Source organism: Erinaceus europaeus, chromosome 14 (genome assembly GCF_950295315.1).
Source record: "Erinaceus europaeus chromosome 14, mEriEur2.1, whole genome shotgun sequence".
NCBI classification, from domain to species: Eukaryota; Metazoa; Chordata; class Mammalia; order Eulipotyphla; family Erinaceidae; genus Erinaceus; species Erinaceus europaeus.
Genome location: NC_080175.1, coordinates 21198939 through 21219216, shown reverse-complemented (window position 1 = coordinate 21219216; position 20278 = coordinate 21198939). Strand labels below are relative to the sequence as shown.

The 20278-nt window shown below is 42.5% G+C and overlaps 1 protein-coding gene across 3 annotated transcripts in view; it reads right to left on the bottom strand.

Moving 5' to 3' along the window:
- Positions 1–20278, bottom strand: part of SORCS1 (sortilin related VPS10 domain containing receptor 1) — a 633466-nt gene that overhangs the window by 185036 nt on the left and 428152 nt on the right. For all 3 annotated transcript variants that reach the window (XM_060171368.1, XM_060171370.1, XM_060171369.1), the window contains exon 5: positions 5295–5368. In XM_060171368.1, coding sequence (XP_060027351.1) covers positions 5295–5368 — 74 coding nt within the window. The remainder of the gene's footprint in view (positions 1–5294; positions 5369–20278) is intronic.

The window sequence follows — 20278 nt, the reverse complement described above, 5'->3', positions numbered from 1 at the left end:
TGAGCAATGGATATCTAAACTTCTACTGGAACTAGTTCTTTATAGCATTGTTTCTAGTTGATAAAGTCTGGAAATAACATATTTCTTTTCCATAGACATATTAAATTAAATTAAAGTGAGGTAGGGTCACATATTTTTGCAAATGTTCCATTATAATTTCAGAAGACATCAGTAACTAATGTTAAAATGAAACTATATCTATATTATCCTTACTAGGTGGAATATTTCCCTCCTATCTATTTTTGTCTCCTCACCATATATTTCTCTTTTCTAACACATATATTTCACTAACACACATGGTTGGCTTTTCTTCCATTTTTAAAGAAGATTTAAATAGAGAATTTTCCTTTTCTTCCTTGTCAGAAGGACTTTATCAGAGCTTCGTGTGTTTGGCTCCACAACTCTGAAAAGATTTATTTTATTTTCAGAAAGAAGGTGAAAGGTAAAGAGAGATAGAAGAGAGAAAAAGCAAAGAGGGAGTCAGGCGGTAGTACAGCGGGGTAAGCACACATAGAGCTAAGCACAAGGGCTCGCCTAAGGATCCCGGTTGGAGCCCCCAGATCCCCACCTGCAGGGGAGTCGATTCACAGACAGTGAAGCAGGTCTTCAGGTGTCTATTTCTCTCCCCCTCTCTGTGTTCCCCTCCTCTCTCCATGTCTCTCTGTCCTGTCCAACAATGATGATATAAATAACAACAGCAATAATAACTACAACAATAAAAAAGCAAGGGCAACAAAAGGGAATAAATTTAAAGAGAGAGAGAGAGAGAGAGAGAGAGAGAGAGAGAGAGAGAGAAAAGAGACAGAGAAATAGACAGGGAAAGAAGAAGAAACACCAAACAGGTTTGCTTCCCTTTTTCATGGTGTTATTCATGTGATGAGCGGGGCTCAAACCCAGATCCTGACATATGCCATATGGTAACTTTGACTATAGGTTCCCAACTCCAAGAGCTGTGAGATAATCTATTAAACTGCCTAGCCCATGTCATTGTGCAAAAATAACTAGTATGAATTCGGGGGGGGCAGGCAGTGGCTCACCTGGTTAAGTGCACACATTACAGTGCTCAAGAACCTTGACTCAAGCCCCTGGTCCCCACCTGTAGTGGGAAAGCTTCTTGAGTGGTGAAGCAGGGGCTGCGGGTCTCCCTCTCTCTCCCTCTCTCTCTCTCTCTCTACTTTCTCTCTCCCTCTTCTCTCTCTCTTTCCCTCTACTCTCTATTTATATGTCTCTATCAAATAATAAATACACACATTTAAAAAAAATTGGCACAGAAAAGTGGGGTGATGATGTACTAAATTCCTCAAAATGTAGAAATGTCTTTGAAAACTAGGAAATGGGTCAAGTTTGGATGATATGTGAGGTACATGCTAGAAAACAGACAATAAGAGTGATCAGGGGGCACTCAGACAGAAAAGAGGAGAGCTGCAGTGGAAAGAAAAGACCCATGTTAGAGAACATACATAAACAATGATGAAGAAAATGTTGGTAGAAACATAAACAGCAATGGCATTTCTGATGAGCTGTCAGAACAGCAATGCGAGACATGTTATTAGGCAGTGAAGAAAAGGTGATCTGTCTTATAAACTGCCAAAGGACTTAGCCAAATTGTGTTCCAGTGTTAGTGAAGGTGCAATTTGCAAGAGATGAAATAAGATATATAGCTGAGATGTCAATATTTTAATTAATTAACCATATTGGATAGAGACAGAGAGAAATCAAGAGGGGGGGATTAGATAGAGAGAATGACAGAAAGAGGTACCTGCAGCACTGTTGGAGAAGCTTCCCCTTGGAAGAGGCAGGAGGGACTGTTAAGTGGGGAGGAGGGGCTAGCCCCTGGGTCCTATGCATTGAAACATACACTAAAATGAGTATACGACTACCCAGTCCTTATAATTGAGATTTCTAAGTAATATATTGAAGGAGTGCCCTGGCTTCTTCCAATTTGTAAGGTAAAATATGAGATAAGACCAATGAATCAATGAAATTGTTCAGCAAAAAGGAACTACAACTGGGGCCTGGTGGTAGCACAGACAGTACTAAGCAGAAGGCCCTTTGCAAGGATCCAAGTTTGAGTCCCCAGCTCCCCACCTGCAGAGCAGACACTTCACAAGTGGTAAAGCAGGTCTGCAGGTGGTTTCTTTCTCTTTCCCTTTCTATTTCCCCTTCCCCATTGTCGTTTTCGATGGGTTAGGTTGTTTTCTCCGGGCTGGCTTCACGGGCGGGTAACAGATGACCAGAGACTCATAGTTGAGCTGTAGGCAGTATCTCTTTATTCATGCAGGACTCAGCACAATCTAAGCCGAGCTAAGCTAAACTCAAGGTAAAGTACTCTAAAACTCACAATGCTGTCTTTATATATACTTGCCAAGTAGGGTGGAAACAGGGTGTGACATAGAGAGGGTGGAGAGAAAAGTGACTGGTGACAATCAGAGTGTGACAAGGAGAGGATCAGGGTGTGACAAGGAGGGGGGGTGGAGCAAAAACATATCATGAAACAGTGGGGATTGAACCAATGCCCTGGAGGGAGGTACTTGTTAACAGCGGTTATATAAATAGAATGAAGTGGTTATGTAAATAGAATAGTGTTAAGCAGGGGGGATTTAAACCAAATGAAACAGAAGGGGTCTCATGCATACCAACAATTCCCCCTTTCTTTTTAACTAATGGCCATTGCGGGGTGAACAGAAATGTATATTGTACAGGCGTTTTCAAAAGAACTGGCATAAGACATGGAAAACAAAATAGGCGAGCAGCAATAACCAGTGTGATGCCAAGTGGAGCTTTTCTTGCCTCAAAGGGCAAGGCCTAGCAGGCGAAAGGGCATTTCTTGCCTCTGGGAATGCTTCATGCCTCTGGGGGCATCTCTTGCCTCAAAGGGCATTTCTTGCCTCTGGGAATGCTTCATGCCTCTGTGGGCATCTCTTGCCTCAAAGGGCATTTCCTGCCTCTGTGGGCATCTCTTGCCTCTTGGTGCGCTTCATGCCTCTGTGGGCATAACCTAATAAGGAGGGGGAGTTTTCTGCCTCTGGGACAGAGCCTGCAGGCGAGGGGACATGGTCTATAAAGTCTCAAGGCAATTGGCTGAAGTTAGTCTTTGAGAAACACAGCTGTGTGTACCAGTCCGATGGAGGTGTCAGTCCAAAGTAGCTGACCACAGAAGAAAATGCCGGAGGATGAAACGCTGCATGTCTGTCTCGATGGGGAATGTTGGCCACCAGAATTCTGCTTTTCTGTAGAGAGTGAGCTTTCGAGTCTGTGAATCTGTTTCTTCAGGTCGTGCCAGGTCACCTCATTGGTTTCCGGGGGCGATGTCAGAGAACAGGATCCAAATAGATTTCCAGGAATTCCATTTGAGTAGATGCTTTTTCATGTGAAGACTTTGACAGCTGAAATTCACTTACTTGTCAAACAAAACTTGTAGCAGATTAGAAGTTTACTATAATTGATAACTCCATTATAATTGGAAGTCGTTTCTAGTATGATTTTAAGGTTGTTTAAACAGTTTAAACTCAATAATATGTGGAAAGGTAAACAGAAGAACCACGGTTAAAAGCCTCAAGCATGAGAATAATTAACATAATCATTGCACTATCTGCCCCACCCATAACTCATACAGTTTTCAGGATTAAACGTTTCAGATTCATGTCAAGACGTAAAAGAGAAATCAAAGGAGGAAAAAACAATTTTTTGGATTGTTTCTGGATGTCTCTAGAAATCATGGCTGCATCCAGCATTTTTTTTTAAGTCAATGTCAAACAAAAATTCAGTCATTCAAATCATTCTCTTATGAAACGCAACTTGAGCCAGATTATCAAGATCTCACCATGTAGGATTAAGAATCCCCGGAGGGCGACCTAGTCCAAAAAGGTCCTCGAAATTCCATTTAGGGTGTTTCTGACTGTTCCTGCTGGATTGCTTCAGGCACCCATTTTTAAAAGCGTCTTCCCATTGAAGAAAGAATCCAATCAGGAGAGTAGAACTAACCACATGTCTCCATACTTGGGAACTGCCAGGGTACTCGAGAATGTTCTTCAAATTAGAGTAGTCCTTCTCCATGGGAAACATTCGAGAAGAAGTCCAGAAAGTTCCAGGGGAAATCCCCATGCATATCCCAAGGTCTACGATCACGGTCATAAAGAACCAAACTGTGGCCCGGAGCAAAATGTAGTCCTTTTCCTCAGGAAACATGGGAGAGGGAATCCAGAAAGTCCAAGGAGAAATCTCCATGCATCTCCCAAACTCTATGATCCCGGTCATAAGAAACCAAAGTTTCCGGTCAGGGAAACAAAGTTTGGCCCAGAGCAAAATGTTCCAGAGACAGAGTAACTGTCTCATGATGAAACAGTAGAGGCTTTGGCAAACCTCTTCGTAAGTAGAAAGGCAACCCATGGTGGATGGGTAGCCAAGTTTACTTATCTGGACGATGGGGGGGTAGGGTTCCACGTTGATGCCGGTCCATGTTTCAGGGCTTATTTCAGTCCCTGTTCAGGCGCCATATGTCGTTTTCGATGGGTTAGGTTGTTTTCTCCGGGCTGGCTTCACGGGCGGGTAACAGACAACCAGGGACTCATAGTTGAGCTGTAGGCAGTATCTCTTTATTCATGCAGGACTCAGCACAATCTAAGCCGAGCTAAGCTAAACTCAAGGTAAAGTACTCTAAAACTCACAATGCTGTCTTTATATATACTTGCCAAGTAGGGTGGAAATAGGGTGTGACATAGAGAGGGTGGAGAGAAAAGTGACTGCTGACAATCAGAGTGTGACAAGGAGAGGATCAGGGTGTGACAAGGAGGGGGGGTGGAGCAAAAACATATCATGAAACAGTGGGGATTGAACCAATGCCCTGGAGGGAGGTACTTGTTAACAGCGGTTATATAAATAGAATGAAGTGGTTATGTAAATAGAATAGTGTTAAGCAGGGGGGATTTAAACCAAATGAAACAGAAGGGGTCTCATGCATACCAATACCCCATGAAAAAATGTCCGCCAGGAGCAGTGGATTCTTAGTGCCAACACTGAGCCCCAGTGGAAACCCTGGAGACAAATAAAAAGGGGGGTGTCGGGGAACTGCAACTTAAAATTCTGGAAAAACTTTTGCTGGCCCTTACTAAGTAACTTATGATATAAATTTAATACCATCTCTAAGTGTATATTCCATTAATGCTATATCCAGGCATGGGGCATACTGCCTATACCAATAATAACATAATTTATGTGAGAGCTCTGGGTGAGAAAAGGATCCTAGTGCTAATTTACTAGATGAGAACTTAATGTCCTACAAAATACAGACTTACCAGTAGAATCTGTTTGGTACGACCCCTTCCTGGATGAGCTGCCACCTCCTCCCAAATTCCGCAGAGCTGTATAACTGTAGAGAAAATAAATTACTCAGCACCATCATCATCCTATGGTAAGTACATAACGTACAAACTTCAGTTCATTGGGGTAATTAATAAAATAAATAATGGTCTCTACCATTTACTGAATGCTTGTCACATGGCAGCTGCAGGTTCACTCATATACATTTTGTATGACAGGTTTCATCATTACCATTTTATGACTGTGAAGCTGCTCAATTCACCGTCAGTGGATTTGATTTAATATGCTATAATCTCCATCCTAAACACGGCCGAGCCATCTATGCTAAATCGTATCTTGCGGACGTTTACCATACAGCCTCTTCGACCTTCTATGACTCCATTACTATTGGAACTATTTAGCTCGTCAACGTATATAAGCCTCCCAGTGCCTCATGGGATAATGAGGTCCTGCCTAGCCCGAATCACCCAGCTGTTTACGTTGGAGACTTTAATAGTCATCACCAAGACTAGGGATATTCCTCCACTCGTGCTGATGGCTCTATCTTAGCCGACTGGGCTTCAGCAAATGACCTCTCCCTATTATACGATCCCAAACAGCCAGGCTCTTTTCACAGTGCTAGATGGAATAAAGACTCGTCACCCGACCTGTGCTGGATTAGCACAGTCAACGGCCAAGCCTTTCCCGCTACCAGACAAGTTCTCAAGGACTTCCCGCACAGTCATCACTGCCCAGCTATCATCCACATTGGTCTCCAGCTCCCACTGATTCTGTGCTCGGAGAAACTAAGATGGAACTTTTGGAAAGCAAACTGGCATCTGTTCAGTGATCTTACCAACAAATCTATTCCTGCAATTCCAATTAACTCTATCCCCTCTGAAGATTCCTACAGGCGCTTCCACCAAGCCATCTTCAAAGCAGCTTCCCAAGCCATTCCTCGTGGGAGACGTGCTAACTATACGCCTTGTCTTGATGCTGAATGCGAGCAACTACTAAAGCAGTATGATGAGTTGGGCGACCCAGATGTGGCCGACCATCTCATTGCCTCCCTGGATGCAGCACGCCAAGCCCGCTGGCAACAACTCACGGGAAGTCTGAACTTCACCCACTCAAGTAGGAAGGCCTGGAAGCTTCTTCATAGTCTGGGTGCCGGTAGCCAACCCCCTCCTGTCTCCCATCCTCCCGTATCTCCAAACTCAGTGGCCAGTCACCTAACTCAAGTTGGACGTGCTAAGATCAACCCAGTCTGGAAAAGAGACATTTCCCATGAGTGGTCATTCCACTTCCGGTTATCTTGTCCATCTCCAAAACTCTCTCCCTTTACACTGTCTGAACTGGAAGACGCTTTGAAGAGGGTTAAACCGGGAACGGCTGCTGGCTATGATAACATCACCCCAGAACTCATTCTTAACTTGGGCCCCGTGGCAAAGAAGTGGCTCGCTTCATTCCTGTCCCACATCTTGGAATCCGAATCTATGCCCAAAATTTGGCATCGTGCCAAGATAATAGCAGTTTTGAAACCAAAGAAAGACCCTACACTGGCCGCCAGCTATAGACCAATTTCTCTCTTCTCTCCTTGAGAGTCTGCCTCTGTCACGTATTTCTCCTGTTACAGAGAAATTCCTATCACCCGCCCAAGCTGGTTTCTGCCCAGGACGATCTACCTGTGAATAAGTCCTGGCCCTCTCAACTTACATTGAAAATGGATTCCAGAAGAATTTAAAGACGGGTGCTGTCTTTGTTGATCTCACAGCAGCCTATGACACGGTCTGGCACCGTGGTCTCCTAGTCAAGATCTCAAGATGTCTGCCTCCATGGGTGGCCAACACTATATCGTTTCTTCTCCAAAACAGAAGATTCCGGGTGCATCTGGGTGACAAGTCTAGCAGATGGAGACTTGTCTCAAGTGGCCTCCCCCAGGGCTCTGTTCTGGCTCCTATGCTATTTAATATTTACATCAATGACCTCCCAGAAACTTCTTCAAGGAAGTTCATCTATGCCAATGACATCTGCTGTGCAACTCAGGCATCCAAGTTTGACATCCTCGAGGAAACACTCACGAAAGACATGTCTCTGATATCTGATTACTGTAAAAAAATGGTGACTAATCCCTAGCACTGCAAAAACAGTATCATCTGTTTTCCATCTACACCATGCCTCGGTCTTGCGTGAGCTTAATGTGCAGCTTGACGATACGCGAATCCGACATGAAGCCCAGCCAGTCTATCTTGGTGTTACTCTCGATCGCACTCTGTCATTTCATGAACATCTCATAAAAACTGCAGCAAAGGTGGGCGCGAGGAATCACATCATTGCAAAACTGGCCAGCTCCTCATGGGGTGCGAGCGCTTCCACACTACGATCATCCTCTCTGGCATTATGCTATTCCACTGCAGAATACTGTGGCCCAGTATGGTTCCGTAGCCCCCATGTCCACTTGGTCGATTCCAAATTATATTCCTCCATGAGGATAATTTCTGGAACCATCCGTTCCACCCTGGTTCTATGGCTGCCAGTTCTTAGCAACATCGCCCCGCCAGATATTCGTCTGGATGCGGCATCATCTAAGTTCATTTCCCATGTATACGCTCGACCGGACCTGCCAATATACGAGGATATCTTTGCCCACCCTGTCCAACGCTTGACGTCTCGTCATCCAATCTGGTCCCCTACACCTACACTGAACTTCTCTGTTCCAGTCTCTTGGAAACAGAGTTGGCAGTCAGCTGAGGTAAAGAACAAACACCTCATCACAGACCCCTGCAAGCGTCAACCTAGCACGTTATGATTGGGCCCTCCTCAATCGCTATCGAACAGGCCATGGCCGGTGAGCCGCTATGTTCCATTGCTGGGGAGCCAGAGACGACCCGAACTGCCCCTGTGGCTACAGACAGACTATGACCCACATAGTCAACGACTGCCACCTCTCCAGATTCAAAGGAGGTCTCGAAACTTTACATCAGGCTCAACCTGACGCTGATGACTGGCTATGGAAGAAGGGCAAACGCTAGAAGAAGAAGACTGTGAAGATAGAGGCTCAGGAAGATGAAGTGGTATGTTAGAAATCATATGCCCACCAAGTATCGGAGTAAATTGGTTTAAACTCAGTTCTGTGTAGTGACAAAGTGAGCTAACTATATCAGTAGACTGAGCATACATGCGGAGTATTGTGCGGGATACAAAGAAGAACAAAATCGAAAATTGGTTTCTAGAGTGCAGAGAGTATAACCCGAGCCTCACTAAAGTTTTGAGCTATGCAAGAGGCTGCCAGTGATAAAGGAATGCAGAAAAAGTTGCTCTGGAGTCAATCAGGGATGTTTCACAGATGTCATGAAGATTCAGTTGGGATTCAAATAAATGACAGTGTTCAAAGCATGACAAAAAATGGGAAATGCATTACTCACAGAGAGAGCAACAAGAGTCAAAATGCTGAGATACGCAGGGACAGAGTATGAATAAACCAGACTTATGTAAGCAAGTTCAGATGACAATGTGGATGATAGATAGGAAAAAGCAAAGTTAGGGACTAGAATCTATATCACGGTTAAGAGGAGCCAAATCTGGCCTATTTAACAGTAAGAGGCAGAAAGACTGGCTATAACAATATCATCTTGTATGGCTAAAGCTCTAATTATGATCCACGTACTTCTCATGCATTATTTGTTCAATCCCTGTGACATATAAGTTATGCCCATTTTAAAGATGGGACACAGCTAGTAAGATTACAAGTTGATTTGATATACTGCTTTAGTATTCTCAAAGAGGCAACTGCATAGAGGTGGGCTCTATGTCTTAACATACCCCATGCCCTCCAAATGTCTTTCTTCTCCAATGGCATGTCCTTCTTTACTTGCTTGCCAACCCTACTATTCTCCAGTGACTTTAACAACACTATGTGTCCCTTTTGTACTGCTAGGAATATCCTGTGATGGCAGCCCTCCAATTTCTGTTATGCTAGGCAAGCCAGTTCCCATGGGCATTTGTTACTGATTTGAATATATATATATATATATATATATATATATATATATATATATATATATATATATATATATATATTATTAGGAACATCTCCCTTGTGCTATGTGCTTGGTCAATAGCTCACTCATACCCTAATGTTCCACCATCGTGTCTGTGAATCCCACAGCAAATGGATGGTGAGTCAGAGGTACTGAGTACCATGATAGCCAATCTTTTGTCCTCTCTCCTCAGCTTCAGAACTCAGGGAAGGGTCAAATGACTCACTAAATGACTCACCAAGGCTGCAGATGTACAGACATATCCAAGGAACAAGTCAGCTCAAGTGAGTATTTACTGAAGTCTGGAAGAGTTTTCTGTGACATTGTGTCCATTGGATCAAAACACATCCAGAAACCAAAATAAGCGGAAAGATTTGACTCCTAAACTGGGCATTAGACTTGGCTGCTACTTCACAGTATCTGGGCAAAGAACCAAGGGGGAAATCTGTGCCTTTTTCTTTCCAGTCTTATTATTTTTCTCTGCCCCCATCAATGATGGCTGGGGGAGAAAGGTTTCTTGGATACACTTCATGCTTGATTCATTTTAATAATGCCAAAGTGAAATGGTGACACAGTGCTCCTCATCAAGACAAAAGAAGATGGGTCAACTCACTCTTTCTTAATTCAGAACCTAGACAGACATTGTAAGCATACACATCCTGCTTCTTGTTCAGTTTGTCAGGGTGTCCTGAATACCTTGCATTTTAACATGCACATTTGTGAAACCACACCAACCACCCAATTTAGAAGCATTTGCTTCTGTCTCTTTTCTTGCTCTGTCTTTTCTTAAATCCAAACTTCACTTCTTTCTATGAGCTTAATGCAAACAGAGTTCACACTATAGTATATGCCTGTGTGTGTATGTTTATGCTAATACCCATATTTAAATACAAAATTTGCAAATGTAACAGAATCAGGGCAGTTTGAAATGATGATAGTTCTGTGTGTGCAGGCTGGACTCACATACATCCTGAGCCTCGTATGACCATACACCAAGGGAATGCTATCTTGGTTCCCCACAAGTTGCATTTCTCTAAGGAGGTTGTCTACTTCAATACTAGTCTTCTCTGTAAGCTCAAATCAAGGCCTTCTTCTCTATAAACCTTCTACATACTAAAATTCCCTGTAACTTTATTTCCAAAGAACTAAGAGACAATAATAGGTAGCATCAAACTGAAGGTCACATCTTTATATTTAACCTCCTGAGTAATCATTCAGGAGAGAGCCTTCTACTAGTACAGTGCAGGAATTCTTTCATATCTAAAACCTCCTCTAAAATGTCTGAGATCATCCTTTAACTCTTTGATAATATCACAATGCTTAAGTGTCAGGAATCACATTTTTCTCTATATTCTGCTTAGTAAATTGTGAATGATCAAAGGATAAAAGTATTAATTTTGCTCCACACACCCTCTAGTGAGAAATCTATCCAGTAAAGTACTCAGGTGTTCCAGTGGACCACAAAGGTAACTGACTGGAAGAAACTGTGTTATTTCTATGAGTTCATAGTTTCAGATCATACTGTATAAATAAAAATGTCTGTAGGGTTAGGGTGAGAGTTCAGCAGGTAGGGTGTATGTTTTGCCAGGAGCGCAGCCCAGGTTCTAGCCCTGGTACCACATGGAAAGAACTTTGACATTAGAGAGTATTCTGGTGATATAAATTATTGATCTGTGGTCAAATGCTCTACACCGCTAAGACATACCCCATCTGCTAGTGATATAATATTCTTTCTCTCTCTCTTTTCTCCCTATCTCCCTCTATCTTTTACCAGAGCACTGCTCAGCTCTGGCTCATGGTGGCGCAGGGGACTGAACCTGTGACTTTGGAGCCTTAGGCATAAGAGTCTCTTTGCATAACCATTAAGCTATCTACCCCTGTCACCCTCTTTCTTTTCTTTTCTTTTCTTTCTTTCTTTCTTTCTTTCTTTCTTTCTTTCTTTCTCCCTCTGTCTCTCTCTCTCTTTCTCCCTGTGTTTCTCAACCAGGAGTATCACTGGAGCTTGGTACCTGCACAACAAAATCACTGCAGGCAGCCATTTTTTTCTTTTTCTTTTCATTTGATAGGAAAGAAATAAATTGTGAGGACAGGAGCAATAGAGAGGTGGTATAAGATTCCAACTGTGATTCACTGTTTATGAAGCTTCCCCACACCTGTAGGCAGGAATCTGGAACTTGAACCCAGTTCTTGCACCTTAATAACATCTGCTCTCAATCAGGTGAGCCTCCAGTCCCCTCACCAACAAACCCCCACCTTGCCGTGTGTGTGTGTGTGTATTTCTGAATGAGAAAAGTCTACAAAAGCAGTGAGAACATTTTGAGAGGCCTTGGTTATGGTTCAACAAAAAGTGTATAAACAATACTTGTGAAATTCAAATTCAAAATTAGTATTTTGCAAGTAGGATCTTAAAAATTCAACTCAAGAGAATGCTGCTCTGTATACTCCACTCACTACATCAACTATTTCCCCCTTCCCAAGAAGCTATTTGTCCAGCTTCTTGTTCTATCTAGAAAAGGAGACAATTCAAGTCATTCTAGTTAACGTGTTAATTAAACCTGCAGAGTCTGACAGCAAAGTTCTCCTCTACAAAGAAGAGGACGATATCAAAGGCTTTTACCCAATGACTCTGTCTCAGCTGCCAGTGGAAAGCTTTTCTTGTAGAATGAGTGACTGTCCTTTAATAAAATTCATAGTGTTGGCAGCACCTAAATAAGATTTATGTCCCTTGTCTCTCTGGCTCCAAGGTTTCTTTTGACTGCCAGAACACAGAAATGAGAACTATCATTATTATCTATCACATCAGAGAAAAAAAAAATCACAGCTTTCTCCAGCAATATCAGGTCAACAGGATAAGAAAGACACACACACACACACACACACACACACACACACACACACACACACACACACACACACACCACGGGGGTGGGGTGGGGATAATTTGAACTAATTTTAAGAGGGCAATATTCATCTTCTAACCCTCTATTATGAACTACAAATGTTATTCCTTTGGGTTTTCTGGGGAGGATTAAAATGGTTTGCTAACACTGGTACAAACTACTTAGAAAAAATTAAAAGAATAAAACTTTTAAAATGGGGGTGGGGTAAGGGAACATTTTGGTGAAGAATGCAAGACAGAGAAATCCTTCCTGTCTAAAATCATTCTTAAATATCTAAGACCACTTTCCTGTCTCAGTAAATATAACTTAATGAATACAAACCAAGAACTCATCTCTGTTCAAGATCTATTAACAGCCACAAAACCTAACCATCCACTCTGTCATTTGGCTTCCTTCCTTCCTTTCTTTCTTTTCTTTTCTTTCTTTCTTTCTTTCTTTCTTTCTTTCTTTCTTTCTTTCTTTCTTTCTTTCTTCTTCTTCTTCTTCTTCTTCTTCTTCTTCTTCTTCTTCTTCTTCTTCTTCTTCTTCTCCTTCTCCTTCTCCTTCTCCTTCTCCTTCTCCTTCTCCTTCTCCTTCTCCTTCTTCTAATTATTATTGACATATCTTACATTGGCTTGTTCCCTTGCCATCTGCTTTTGTCTGCTGTAAGATGACAGCAGATAAAAATACAATTAATTTCAAAGGCTGCAATCACATGGATTAGTTCTGCTACAAGCTTTTAATCAATTATTTTTCATCTTTGGTGCCATTCTTAGTACTTCCAAGCTGCAAGTTGGTTGAGGGGCACATGTCCCTAGGAATAATAAAGGCAATGCCACGGGGGTACACAGGCTTGGTGTGGTCAGAGGTGTGTTTTGTTGGCTTTTCTTAGAATCCTTAATCTAAAATGATTTCAGATGGGATAAGAAAAGAGGTATGAGGGCAAAACTTCAAACTTTTTTCTTCTATTGTCTATTCACATTTTGGTTGAAACCTTAGAAGAAAAATTCAATCTCTTTTTGTTGAGGAAAAGTGTTTAATCACTGCAGTCTCTGGTAAGCCTTGTCAATATTTTGAGAAAAGATCAATGTAACTCTCTTCAAATTGCTAGACAGGTACCATAGTACAATTTCTTTTGCAGTTAAGACATCACTGCAAAGACACAAATCCTTAAAAAGTGAAGGAAATAACATATTTTAAGCCTTGGATTTACTTAACATCAGTTCAATAAAGCTCCCCATGGTAACTTTTCCAGTTAGGAGGCAAGTTCTTATGTCACTTCCACATGAACTCCTGGAAAGACTATCAAGTGATGGAACACTTCCTGCTGCTGACTTTTTATTTATTTATTTTTTTAAGGTTTCTTGCTTACTATTCTTTCCCTTTCTATCCTTAACATTTTAAAAGCAGGAGGTCTGCAAACTTCACTTCTTGAAAAGGTGAGAGAACACTCTGCCAACTCTTTTTTCTTTGCCTCATCTTAACACCGTCACAGGGAAGGTCTGGCTACAGAGCTTTCCTCTACCTCCTGATTCTCTACTTTTGGCTGCTGTTGCTACATATTCCTTTTACAAGAAAGATGTGGTACCTTGAAGACTTCAGATAAATTCCTAGTCAGGTTTAAAGCAAGGATGCCATCAAAAGCTCTCTCTCTCTCTCTCTCTTTCTCTTTGCCTCTATGGTTATTACTGGGGGCTTGGTGCCTGCACTATGAATCCACTACTCCTGGAAGCCATTTTTCCCATTTTGTTGCCCTTATTGTTGCCCTTGCTATTGATGTTATTGTTGTCACTGCTGCTGTTGCTGTTGGATAGGAGAGAGAGAAATGGAGAGATAGGGGAAGACAGAGGGGGAGAGAAAGACAGACACCTGCAGACCTGCTTCACATCTGTGAAGTAAACCCCCCCTGCAGGTGGGGAGCCAGGGGCTGGAAATGGGATCCTTATGCAGGTCCTTGAGCTTCACGCCATGTGCACTTGACCCATTACACTACTGCCAGGACTCTCAAGCTCTTTAATCTACCAACCTTTACTATAGAAAGAGCCTCAGTCCTCAGTCCAGAGAAATCTATTACCTTAGGGAGCATGTTCTCGGTGCTCTGCTTCAGTAGTATTAGGGAGTAGAATAACTCACTGTAGCGGGAAAATATATTCTTAAAGTAATGCCAAAGGTAATAGTTTACTCTGTGTTGACACAAGTCTTTTCCTTGGCTGGTTGGTATAGGGGTAGATACCAAGAGAATGATAATCCCAGAGTGACCAGTCCTCTCTCCTAGTGCAGACCTTTTCCTTGATGAAAAAGCTAAATTATCATGTTATACCATTGAGACTACTATACAAAAATGTATAAGATTTGGCTCACAATGCTACGGTCAACAATATTTATACCCCTTTCCCATATTAGGGAGCTACTCTCCTCCCTGATCCAGCTTTCTGGTCCTTTTTCCAGCCAGGGCATCATCTCCCCAGACAATAACTTGGATCCACCTGCATATCAGATTTCAGGCTCAGGGAAAAAAAAAAAAACTAGTATAGCCACAGGCTCTTTGGAATATAACTAAAATATGCCTACTAGCTATCTACAAAATGGAGGACCCCCTCCCCCCAACTCTTCATCTGCACTACTCCAGCCTTAAGGTCCATGATTGGTCAACAATTTGTTTGGATTTCTATGTTAACTATCTTTTCAGCCACCAGATTCTAGCATGATGCCAACCAGACTTCCCTGGACACACAACCCCACCAATGTGTTTTGGAGCTACACTGCCCAGGAGCCCTTCCCCACTAGGGAAGGAGAGAGACAGACTGGGAGTATGGATCGACCTGTCAACACCCATGTTCAGCGGGGAAGCAATTACAGAAGCCAGACCTTCAACCTTCTGCATCCCACAATGACCCTGAATCCATACTCCCAAAGGGTTAAAGAATAAGAAAGCTATCAGGGGAGGGGATGGGCTATGGAGTTCTGGTGGTGGGAATTATGTGGAGTTGTACCCCTCTTATCCTATGGTTTAGTCAATGTTTCCTTTTTATAAATAAAAATTAAAATAATAATAATAAGTAAATAAATAAAATACCTAGCATCACACAAAAATGCTATGGTGCCTTTTGTAGGAGAGGGAAAGTGGAGAATCAGCAAAAGTTTTTAAAGTGTGTCTAAGAGAATAATCACAATTTCTTAATATGAAGATGTACAGAACATTCCTGTCCTGGGGATTTATCCAAAGGAAGCAAATACACTTATCCAGACTGATTTATGTTATACAATGTTACCTATGGTCATAGCAGCACAATTTCTAATAGCCAAAACTTGGAAACCACCCAATAAAAAATGGTAAAATGGTCACTGATGCAATAGAAAAAAGAAAGAGAGAGGGGGAGAGGGAGGAAGCAAGGAAGGAAGGAAGGGAGGAAGGGAAGAAAGGTGGAAGGGTGGAAGGAATGGAAAAAGAGGAACATTCCACTGGAATAGTAAACAAGTAGGAAGTTTATTTATTTATTTTTTCCAATTGAAGGGGTCCTGACTGTCTGGGATGCACACAGAAGACTGTTGTGGAAATGACTCTAAACAGAGCCTTAGGGGCAGGCTAAATAGATGCAGTCCTCTCAGAACTGGTGGGACTGACTCAGACTGGAGCCAAAGACATCAGGGTCAGAAGACAGGCACACCCAGGCCAAGTGTTCATGTTTTGCTGATGAAGATGGAGCGGGAACGATGACTCCTTGCTGGCTCCATCAATTTCTCTCCAGGCTGGATTTATCAAATCTGTCACTGACCATTGCTCAGCTGTCAGTCTATCACATACCTCATAGTTAGGTTTGGTGCTCTGAGGCAGGTCTGGAAAATTAGATATATGGATCCAGGGCAGACTGTGCAGGAAGAGCCAGTATGTAGCCAAAGGCCAATTTTATTTGGAGACACTTCCTGTATACTTAGCTCCCAAGGCATAGAGGGAACTTATGACACAGAATGGTGACTTTAAGGTTCTATAATATAGATGGGGAAATAAATGCAGGATACATAAGATAATTAGAGATTAAAATAAAAATCTATATGGCCAATCTGTCTCAAGAAACTCATGTAAAAACAGATAACCTTCAATTATCCTATAATCATACCATAATATATAAATGTATCAGTAATGAAGTTCAGCTGTTTCAAGAAACACAAAACTGTCACTGAGAACATAACTGACATTGTGTCTCCCTCCAATGGATCCATATGCAATATGAAGACGGAAGAGAGGAGAAAGATCAGTTAGGAAGGGACTAAGGACAGGACAGGGAAAGAAGATTGTCACAATAGTGCCCTGTGTATTTAAAAGAATAAACAAAGAAAAAGAATTAAATACCAATCCAGCCTAGGAGGTGGCTCAGACATGGAATCTAGGACTTCCATCTTCAGTACCACATATGTCAGAGCTGGGTTTTGTGGGTCTAAGAGATAGCATACACTTTTCCATGTGTGAAGACCTGGGATTGAGCTGCTAGTCACGCCCTGGGAGCATCCATATAGGGGAAGCTGAAAGAGCAGTTTGTGTCATTTCTCTCTTCCAATCTCTTCCCTCCCTTTCCCCCTTCCTTTCCCTTCTCTTCCCCTCTCCCTCCCCTTTACTCCCCTCCCCCTCCCCTTTACTCCCCTCCCTTTGCCTCCCCTCCCCTCCCTTCCCTTCCCTTCCCTTTCCCTTCCCTCTCAATCTCCCTCTCTTTATCAATTTAAAAGTCAGAGTCTGCCAGGAATGATGGACTCTTACAGGTACGGAACCTAAGCAATAACCATGCTGCCAAAATAAATAAATAAATAAAAATAAGGACAATGCCTAACCACTTACAGAGCATAAGAGCAGGTCACTTTTGACCCTTTTATCATCCCCTCTTTTCAACTGGGCAGGGAGGGACTTCACATTGACAATGTTAGTGCAAGGTTGGGGCTGTAGGTGTGTATGTGGGGTGGTTCAGTGTACAGAGAGGTGAGTACTGGAAATCAGTGAGGGGTGATTTCTCTCTTGGTCACAACTCCTGCCTCTCTCCACCCCACACCTCTCTGTGTGATGTGTTTCAAACTCCAGTGCTGACCTCTGCTGTGCAAGTCAGTTCTTGAAATGCGTATTACAAAGTCTGTCAGAGGAAACAGATTTCATGGGAAAAGACATTTACATAAAAACAGAAAACAAATTGGAAATTAATGAAAAGAAAAAAAATCAGATGCCTACTCAAGGGAGGCACATGTGGTTCAGCGAGGACTGAGCTTGAAACAGTCAAAACCTAGTTCTACCACTCACTTGCTCCCTAGGGACATTTTCCTAACTCTCCAGAGCCGCTAGACTTGCTAAAATAGGTCTGATAATGTATACAATGCTGGATACAGGAATAAGCATTGGGGGGTAGGTGGTGGCTAAAAGGTTGGGCATACACATTATCATGCTCATGGATCCAGGCCCCCGCCCCCCTACAAAGGGAAAGCTCCATGAGTGGTGAAGTAGTGCTGTAGTATCTCTCTCCCTCTCTTTCTCATAGATACTTTTCCCCCTCTCAATTTCCCTCTGCCCTATGAAATTAAAAATTTAAACATAAAATAGATATTACTGGGGCCTCGTCATCACCCCATATAGCAAACACATTACAGTGCTTGAGGACCTAGGTTTAAGCCCCACATTCTACCTGTGGGCTGGGGGTGGGGTGGCAGAAGCAATGTCAGGCACAGCCCCAGCAGGCTAGGACTAACCGGAAAGAAGGGAGTCCCAAGACTAAACTGAAGCTATTTTTCCTTACATTGATAATTTAAAGACTTATTGGCTATTGAAAATACACAAATATTACCTGAGGATAATGGCAGAGGCAAGTCAGGCCTGCTGTATGGCACAGCCCCAGCAGACTGGGGTTAACTGCAAAGCGGGGAGTCCTAAGACTAAACTGAAGCTATTTTTCCTTACACTGATAATTGAAAGACCTATTGGCTATATTGGATATGCACAAATAATGCCTGGGGACAATGAAAGGAGATCCCTGGGGAAAGTACATTGTAACAATAATTATGGCAGTGAGTGTAACAAGACTAAAAATGGCCTAAGAGCTGAAGCTCCTGTACCCATTGGGAGGCTTTCAGAAAAAGCTATTTGTCACCATTATAGCTTCTCTATTAGCTGGATTCAGACCAAAAGCCAGAACTATCAGTAGCTTATAGTATGAGTGGCAGACATCGATCTCCATTTAAATATAAAGAGGCCCTAATGCTTACCCTCATCCACAGACACCCTGCTTCCACTTATAGGCATCCATGATGAATATAGAGGTTGTATAGTGAAATAGCTAATGTTAGGATATATGGAGAGAAGTTAGTAAACTTTCATATAGCTAGAAGTTAGTGAACTTTCATATATGCAAAGGTTAACCAGAGGAAAGCCCCCATGGTGTGTGCTTACTTGATAGTAGAAGATTTCTTTAGGTGAACATCTTACTATATTACAAAAAACTTGGTTTATGATCTAGTTAGACCCATCCAAGAATGGGTTAAGAAGAAAAACTATTAGATTTAGTTCCAGGGAATAATGTTTATTCATACAGAACGTCAGAACAGGGAGATGGTTAAAACACAGATGGTCATTTCTAGGGAACTTTCAAGGGAAAATTCAGACTACTGCAGACCAAGGAAACTTTCAAGGGTAGATTTAGGCTACCCGAGACCCAAGAAACTTTCAAAGGGAGATCAGGATGTCCCAGATCTAGGGAACTTTCTAAGGCAAACATACCTATAATAATAATAATGTTGTTTAACATTATTATTGATGTTAATGAAAACAATCATGCATGATGTCAACTATATCCGGGCAAAAAGTGTTAAAAATCAAGCTCTGCAGAGAGATGGCAGAGACACTTCTCTCCTGCACCTAAAGCAGCTGATGTGTCCCTCATTCATCTTGCCAACTCTGCCTTTCCTTCAGGGACTCTTAACAGGCCATGGCCGGTGCGCCGCTATGTTCCATCGCTGGGGAGCCAGAGATGACCGAACTGCCCCTGCGGCTACAGACAGACTATGACCCACATAGTCAACGACTGCCACCTCTCCAGATTCAAAGGAGGTCTCGAAACTTTACATCAGGCTCAACCTGACGCTGTTGACTGGCTATGGAAGAAGGGCAAATGCTAGAAGAAGAAGGGACTCTTAATTACTTTTGCCGGGGTTGGCTCCCAGCAGTGGGGTAGCAGTGAAACGTTATGAGTTGTGGAGCAGGTATCACTCTGTCCTTTCCTTCCTCCCTCCCCATCTCTGTCTCTCCATATCTATACAAAATAGCCACCAGTAGTGGAGAGTTGTGCAGGCAGTGGACCCCAGAGACAATCCTGGTAGCAAAATTAAAAGGAATAATCAATGTGACAGTACTACCAGTGAGCCTGTTACAGAGTACATGTTTAATACTGTTTCCTAGCTTTCTTCCCAATTTTAACTTTCAGTCTTAGCTGTTCCCAAGGAGAGAATGGTTGCAGGGAATCAGTTGGGATACTTTTTTTTTTCTTTCTTTTTTCACTTTAGACTTTTTAAGATGCAAAAAATAAATAATAATAACCTAGATGATGCCTCTATTGCCCCAGGCTCTGAGACTGAGTGTTGCTTAGCAAGCCCTTTTCTGGAGCAGTTGAAGCTGTAATCTGTCCTTAGATTATAGATTCCTTCCCCTCCCTCCTCTCCGCTCCCCTCCCTACCCCCTCCTTCCCACCTCTTTTCTTCTTCTGGACTCTTTTTTTCTCTCCCCTCCCCTCCTTTGCCATTCCCTCCCCTCTCCTCCTCTCCTCTCTTCTTTGCTCTTATTAGATAGAGGCAGAGAAGCAGAGAGAAAGAGTGAAAGAAACCAAGCACCAAAGCTTCCTTCAATGTGGCAGAGGCCAGGCTTGAATCAGGGTCACACAGATGGCAAAGCAACACACTATCCAAATGAGCTATTTCACTGGCCGATAGCTTTTTGGGGGGTGGGGTGGGGTAGGGGACATTTTTTAATTATACATGTAGTTAAATCAAACAGGCAACAATCACACATAAGGTATTATTGTACATGAATCAGGAGAG